The sequence below is a fragment of the Borostomias antarcticus genome (genome assembly GCF_949987555.1).
Source record: "Borostomias antarcticus genome assembly, chromosome: 35".
NCBI lineage: Eukaryota > Metazoa > Chordata > Actinopteri > Stomiiformes > Stomiidae > Borostomias > Borostomias antarcticus.
Genome location: NC_140268.1, coordinates 823,617 through 830,582, shown reverse-complemented (window position 1 = coordinate 830,582; position 6,966 = coordinate 823,617). Strand labels below are relative to the sequence as shown.

Below are 6,966 nucleotides of genomic sequence, written 5' to 3'. Positions count from 1 at the left end.
AGAGAAGAGAGGGGGGGGGGGGGAGGAGAGAGAGGGGAGGGGGAGGAGAGAGAGGGAGAGAAGAGAGGAGGGAGGGAGAGAGAGAGGAGAAGAGAGGAGGGAGGGGGAGGAGGGAGAGAGGGAGGGAGAGAGAAGAAAGAGAGGGAGAGAGATGGGAGAGGGAGAAGGGAAGGAGAGAGAGGGAGAGAGATGGGAGAGGAGAGAGGGGGAGGAGGGAGAGAGAGAGAGGGTGTAGCGGACGAAGGAGCAGGAGTGGAGGGAGGAGAGAGGAGAGAAGGAAAGAGAGGGGAGAGGAGAGAAGGAGAGAGAGGGGAGAGGAGAGAGAAGGAAAGAGAGAGGAGGGGGAAGACATCAATCAGGCGGAAGACATTTTCACAACGCTGATGACATTTCTACGAGTGGCTGGAAAGCTATTCTTGATTCTCACTAACGATAACGAGCTGTCCTTAATTAACGCACCAATCAAAAAGTTCAATCTCTGTCCGAAACGTTCACGAGTTCGCAGAGGACGGGGAAGGCGAACGAAGAAAGACTCACTGTTTTTCTGGGCGGCCATTTTGAGGGCCATGTTCTCCTGCTTGAGTTTCTGGTTGGTCTGCTGGATGTAGCGGATGTAGTCGATGGCCTTCCTCAGGACAGCGGACTTGTTGAGCTGTGGGAGGAGAGAGGATCATGAAAAGTCAATATTTCATAGCACGCTTCAAGCTAGAAATTGGATACCAGCATCAGTCTAACTTCTCCCTCTCCACCTCTTTCTCTCTATCTCTCTCTCCCCCCCCACCTCTCTCTCTCTCTCTCTCTCTCTCTCTCCTCCCTCTCTCTCTCCCTCCTCTCTCTCTCTCTCTCTCTCCCCCTCACCTCTCTCTCTTCCTCCTCCTTCTCCCTCTCTCCCTTCTAGAAGCTAGAAAAAGAAACTGAACTTCGTGTCCCGTTCACGCAAAAAAGACCGACCGCAACGCTTAGATATTAGGGCTGGGTTTAAAAAAATCGATTCATCGATTCTGAATCGATTCTGAATCAAATGATTCAGAATCGATTCATGAATCCCAAAATCTATCTTTTATTTAATGAATGAATAGTTCATTAATTAATTCAATGATTCATTCATTCATTTGTGGAAATCAGTATCGATACCCAGCCCTAGTATTGATGTGTTGCATAACTTGGCAGTCATGTAATTAAGGTTACAGCAAAAAAAAAACAGGTTTTAGTAACACTAACTGAATCGATATTGAATCGAATCGAATCGAGATAATTGATTCTGAACCTTGTGAATCGGAATCGATTCTTGAAATTCGACTCCATACCCAGCCCTATTAGATATCTCACTAAAAATATTCTACTTGGCCGACTCTCGCGAACGAAACGAACAGTCGCGTTTAAACGAGCGCGAGCGTGTCGGGTGCGAGCGTGTCGGGTGCGAGCGTGTCGGGCGCGAGCGTGTCGGGTGCGAGCGTGTCGGGTGCGAGCGTGTCGGGCGCCGTGCCTTGGCCTCGGTTCCGGCCACCAGGTCCTTGAGCTCGATGATCTTGTCGTTGATGGACGAGCGGTAGCGCTTCTCGATGGCGTTGTGGGCGGTCCTCTTCTCGCCCTTGTAGGGCACGCCCACCGGCTTGCCGCTGATGGCGATGCGGTTGATGGGCATCTTGTCGCCGTCCATCATGATGGGCATCGTGGTCAGGATGGTCCCGCCGCTCATCAGGGCCTGGAGATACAGGGAGGGAGGGAGGGGAGGGGGAGGGGGAGGAGAGAGAGAGGGGGAGGGGGGGGGGGGAGGGAGAGAGAGAGAGGGGGAGAGGGAGGGGGAGAGGGAGGGGGAGGGAGAGGGAGAGGGAGAGAGGGAGAGGGAGAGAGAGAGAGAGAGAGAGAGAGAGGGAGGGAGGGAGAGAGAGGGAGGGAGGGAGAGAGAGAGAGAGAGAGAGAGAGAGATGACTTCGGTGACAAGGTCACATTAAAGCTCTTTGTCAAAGCGCTGAACGACTTTTGATATGAATTCAGACTATTCAGCTGATCCAGGAGGCGTGGTACTTGGGGAGGGGGGGGGGTTAGGGTTAGGGTTGGGGGGGGGGGTGGGGGTTAGGGTTGTGGGGGGGTTAGGGTCAGGGTTAGGGTTAGGGGGGGGGTCTGTGTACCTGCAGCGAGGTGCTCTGGGCGGTGGTGGTGGCCAGCGTGGTGATGCAGGGCGAGGACACGGCGGTCACCATGGAGGGGTCGTGCTTCAGAGTGGTCAGGAGCAGAGACTCCGCCTTGATGAACTGGGGCTGAAGCAACACCTGGGAGAGAGACATAGAGAGAGAGAGAGAGAGGGGGAGGAGGGAGAGAGAGAGAGAGAGAGGGAGGGAGAGAGAGAGAGAGAGAGAGAGAGAGAGAGGGGGAGGAGGGAGAGAGAGGGAGAGAGAGGGAGATAGAGAGAGGGAGGAGAGAGAGAGGGAGGAGAGAGAGAGAGAGGGAGGGGGAGGGGGAGAGAGAGAGAGGGAGAGAGAGAGAGAGAGAGAGAGGAGGAGGAGGGAGAGAGAGGGAGAGAGAGGGAGATAGAGAGAGGGAGGAGAGAGAGAGGGAGGAGAGAGAGAGAGAGGGAGGGGGAGGGGGAGAGAGAGAGAGAGAGAGAGAGAGGGAGGAGGGAGAGGGACGAGGGAGAGAGAGAGAGGGAAGAGGGAGAGAGAGAGAGAGAGGGAGAGTGAGAGAGAGAGGAGGAGAGAGAGAGAGAGAGAGGGAGAGAGCGAGAGAGGAGAGAGAGGAGGGAGAGAGAGAAGGAGGGGGGAGAGAGAGAGAGAGAGCGAGAGAGGAGAGAGAGAGAGGGAGGAGGGAGAGAGAGAAGGAGGGGGGGAGAGAGAGAGAGGAGAGAGAGAGGGAGGGGGGGAGAGAGAGAGAGAGAGGATGGAGGGAGAGAGAGAGGTGGGGGGGGGAGAGAGAGAGAGAGGTGGGGGGAGAGAAAGAGAGAGAGAGAGAGAGAGAGAGAGGTGGAGAGGGAGAAGTTAGACAGATGCTGGAATCCAATGAGAAACACACCATGAGTGAGAACACAAGCAGTGATGCACCCTGGGACATGTTGACATGAAAACGGGACACACACACACACATGCACACACACACACACACACACACACACACACACAAACACACACACACACTCACAGGAAGCTGCTGCAGGTGGGGGGCGATGCTCTGGAGAGGGGGGCTGGTGGTGGTGGTCAGTCCCTGCAGCTGAGCCTGGATGGTGATTGGCTGCATGCCGGGGGGCGGGGACGACAGGCCGGCCATGGGCTGATTGACAGCTGTGTGGGGGGGAGGGAGGGGGGGTCAATAATATCAAAACAAGAACAGAATCGAGCAGTGAGTTGCGAACATCTTCCTCATCACCATAGTTTCTTCACCATCATTGAAAATGAGAACTGGTTCTCATAAATAAAATAAAATAAAATAAATAAAATAAATAAAATAAATAAAATAAATAAAATAAATAAAATAAAATAAAATAAAATAAAATAAAATAAAATAAAATAAAATAAAATAAAATAAAATAAAATAAAATAAAATAAAATAAAATAAAATAAAACAAAAAAATATATAAAAAATATAATAAAGGTCAAATAAAAGTGTCTATTTGCCTGTTCAGTTCATCTCAAATTATCTTTAGATCCGGTTTAATCATTCAACAAACTACATAAACCGATCTAGGTAACGATCTATGCAAGATCATTTATTGACTGGCTAATTAGCCGCCGTGTATGAACTCTGACCTCCTCTGAACCAATGAGATCACAGTTCAAGTTTGCATCAGTGGGTGAGAGGTCAATGGGTTTGCAGTGCCAGGGCGTGGCAGCTCACTTTTCGCGCGACACACACACACTCACACACACACTTATCACCCTGCCTCCATCCCGCTCATAACGCGGTCAAGAGGACAACGCTGCAGAGATAGCAGCAAATGTGTGTGTGTGTGTGTGTGTGTGTGTGTGTGTGTGTGTGTGTGTGTGTGTGTGTGTGTCTAGACAGTGTGCTCTCTCTCAACCCCAGCGCCCTCCCTTCCCTCAGACCAAAGGGTATTACAACATTACGAGTCTCTGGCGGTCTTCTGATGGTCAGTAACCCTGCTGTCCTCACAGAGGTGACACACAGACCCACGTGCTGGCCAGCTGCAGCCGATTGCACAGACGAACACTAGCGCTGCGCTCCGAATCGCATACTTCTACTTCTTACTACCAGTACCTACTACAGCTGCCCTTGGAAAGTACGTACTTTGCAAGCAGTAGGCATCCAATTGGGACATACTACCTCGTCATAACATTGCGCCTTGAAATTTGCCCACATCCGTCGCTGTCCATAACGCCACATTCGTCTACAGATGTCACGACTCGCACATGACGCACATTTACCGCACAGGATTGTGGGTCAGAATAGCCAGAAAAGCCTGCTGGCGTGCATACTGCAAAATACGACCGGATGTAGTAGGACATCCTGGTATTTTTGCCATACTGCATGTGGCATACTATGTATTGGGACATACTACATCCTGTTTTGGCATACTATATAGTAGGGTAGTATGCGATTCGGAACGCAGCCATGAAGTACTAAAAGATCCTCCCCACAAGGGCAAAAAATTAGACCACACAGTCGGCTGTTCCAGAAGCTTCCATGCTCCTGCCCTAGAAAAACCCATGTCGTTTTGAAATGAACCAGACTAGTTTCACCATCACCTCACAATTCAACATTACCTCCTGAACTCGGGAATCAATAGCATGGAAAGATAGCGTTCCACAGCAATGTTAGTGTGAACTTGTATGAACTACATCTCCCACCCTCTGGAACTCCCTCCCTGTAGAACTCCAACTCTGGACCGCTTCAAGAAACGTCTTAAAACTCACCTCTTTAACATGACCTTTGACCTCTAGCTTCCGTTTCTTAATGTTGTGTGTCTCTGTCTACCATGTTTGTCTCTTGTCTGTTCTGCCCCTATGTAAAGCGACCTTGGGTTTTATGAAAAACGCTATATAAATGAAAGTTATCATTATTATTATTATATAAATACAATATACTGGACTACAGATACAGTGAGGAAAATGGGGACTGAACTACAATATAAAAATCAAAGGGGGGGGGGGTTAAAACCCTTTATCTCACCATCCACCCGATCCCCCCCTAGCTACGGGCCTGTAGTATGTGGGGGTTGGTCCTTTCTCCGCGTGAGAATTGTTATGTGTGGCGTGTGAGCGTTAGAAGAGGCTGCAATGCGTGCGTCTCACGCTCGATGCGTGAGACTCGGCAGCCCTGATGTGTTAGCTTGACCTAAATCCATCCTGCTCAAAATGCCCGCTACACCACAGGCATGTGAGCGCCGAGCAGCCAGGAAGTCCTGTCACCGTCTCTGAGGTTGTTGTTGTTGTTTACTTTAGTCATCTTCTCTTCAGGCGACATGAGGAGCTCTAACTCTGCTAGCTTCAGCACCATGAATGGTGTTGTACAGCCACGTGGCTAGGCTAGCTAGCAAATGGGGCTGCTAGTATCTGGTAGGGGCTATGAGGAGGGGAAGTCCCTCGACAGCCGTGGGGAGAAGTGGTTTTTAAAAGTGAAGAGGGCTAACGCACACCTTCAAAGATGTAGACAGGTGCGTAGGAAAAACAATCGAAGACTTGGCGTAGAAAAAGGAGAGGTCCCACACACTGTCCTCACTGGCTAACGCAACGTTATTTGGCAAGAAAACAACGTTTCGGTCCACCGACCTTCGTCAGATGGTTTTTCACATGCTTTCACATCTCAGTGTGGACAGTAAGCTAGTTAGCAAACCGCTAGCAGGTAGCATACATAACCGCTAGCAGTTAGCATACATAACGGCTAGCATATAGCATACATAACCGCTAGCAGTTAGCATACATAACCGCTAGCAGTTAGCATACATAACCGCTAGCAGTTAGCATACATAACCGCTAGCAGTTAGCATACATAACCGCTAGCAGTTAGCATACATAACCGCTAGCAGATAGCATACATTACCGCTAGCAGTTAGCATACATTACCGCTAGCAGATAGCATACATAACCGCTAGCAGTTAGCATACATAACCGCTAGCAGTTAGCATACATAACCGCTAGCAGTTAGCATACATAACCGCTAGCAGTTAGCATACATAACCGCTAGCAGATAGCATACATTACCGCTAGCAGTTAGCATACATTACCGCTAGCAGATAGCATACATTACCGCTAGCAGATAGCATACATTACCGCTAGCAGATAGCATACATTACCGCTAGCAGATAGCATACATTACCGCTAGCAGATAGCATACATTACCGCTAGCAGTTAGCATACATTACCGCTAGCAGTTAGCATACATAACCGCTAGCAGTTAGCATACATTACCGCTAGCAGTTAGCATACATTACCGCTAGCAGATAGCATACATTACCGCTAGCAGATAGCATACATTACCGCTAGCAGTTAGCATACATTACCGCTAGCAGATAGCATACATTACCGCTAGCAGATAGCATACATTACCGCTAGCAGATAGCATACGTAAGCAGAATGTTTTTGTCCATTGATTGGTGGCGAAAATGTATTAGTTAGTTTTTCATCTACTACTTTTTCAAGACCTTAAAGAACGACCCTGACCCAGCATCTCCGTACCTGTGTAGCCATTCTGTGTGGTGTAGGTAATCCGGGCCTGCTGCTGGAGCGGAGCCTGGGCCTGGAGTTGAGGCAGCGCCTGGGCCTGGGGCTGCTGCTGCTGGGGCGCGGGTGAGGTGAACAGGGCCTGGGGCGCGGAGATGAAGGCCGGGCTCTGGACCGCGAGGCCGGGGGGGGGCGCTGCGGCCTGGGGCTGGGCCGGGGGAGGCGGAGAGAGGATGGGTTGAGGATGGTCCACTTTGGGCTGCTTGGGTCCCTGAGCGGCCTGGGTCTGGGGTGGCGGGGCCTGCTGAAGCCTGGGGCTTGAGTTGGCCACCTGGGCCAGGGGCAGCTGCTGGAA

The 6,966-nt window shown here is 50.6% G+C and overlaps 1 protein-coding gene across 1 annotated transcript in view; it reads right to left on the bottom strand.

Moving 5' to 3' along the window:
• Positions 1-6,966, bottom strand: part of LOC311327882 (sterol regulatory element-binding protein 1-like) — a gene marked incomplete at its 3' end in the record, with an annotated part of 18,770 nt that overhangs the window by 8,196 nt on the left and 3,608 nt on the right. The window contains exons 2-6 of the mRNA XM_084460990.1: positions 6,627-6,966; positions 3,136-3,275; positions 2,133-2,273; positions 1,487-1,705; positions 538-652 (exon numbers count right to left, since the gene is read on the bottom strand). The exon at positions 6,627-6,966 is cut by the window's right edge and continues 245 nt beyond it. Coding sequence (XP_084317116.1) covers positions 538-652; positions 1,487-1,705; positions 2,133-2,273; positions 3,136-3,275; positions 6,627-6,966 — 955 coding nt within the window. The remainder of the gene's footprint in view (positions 1-537; positions 653-1,486; positions 1,706-2,132; positions 2,274-3,135; positions 3,276-6,626) is intronic.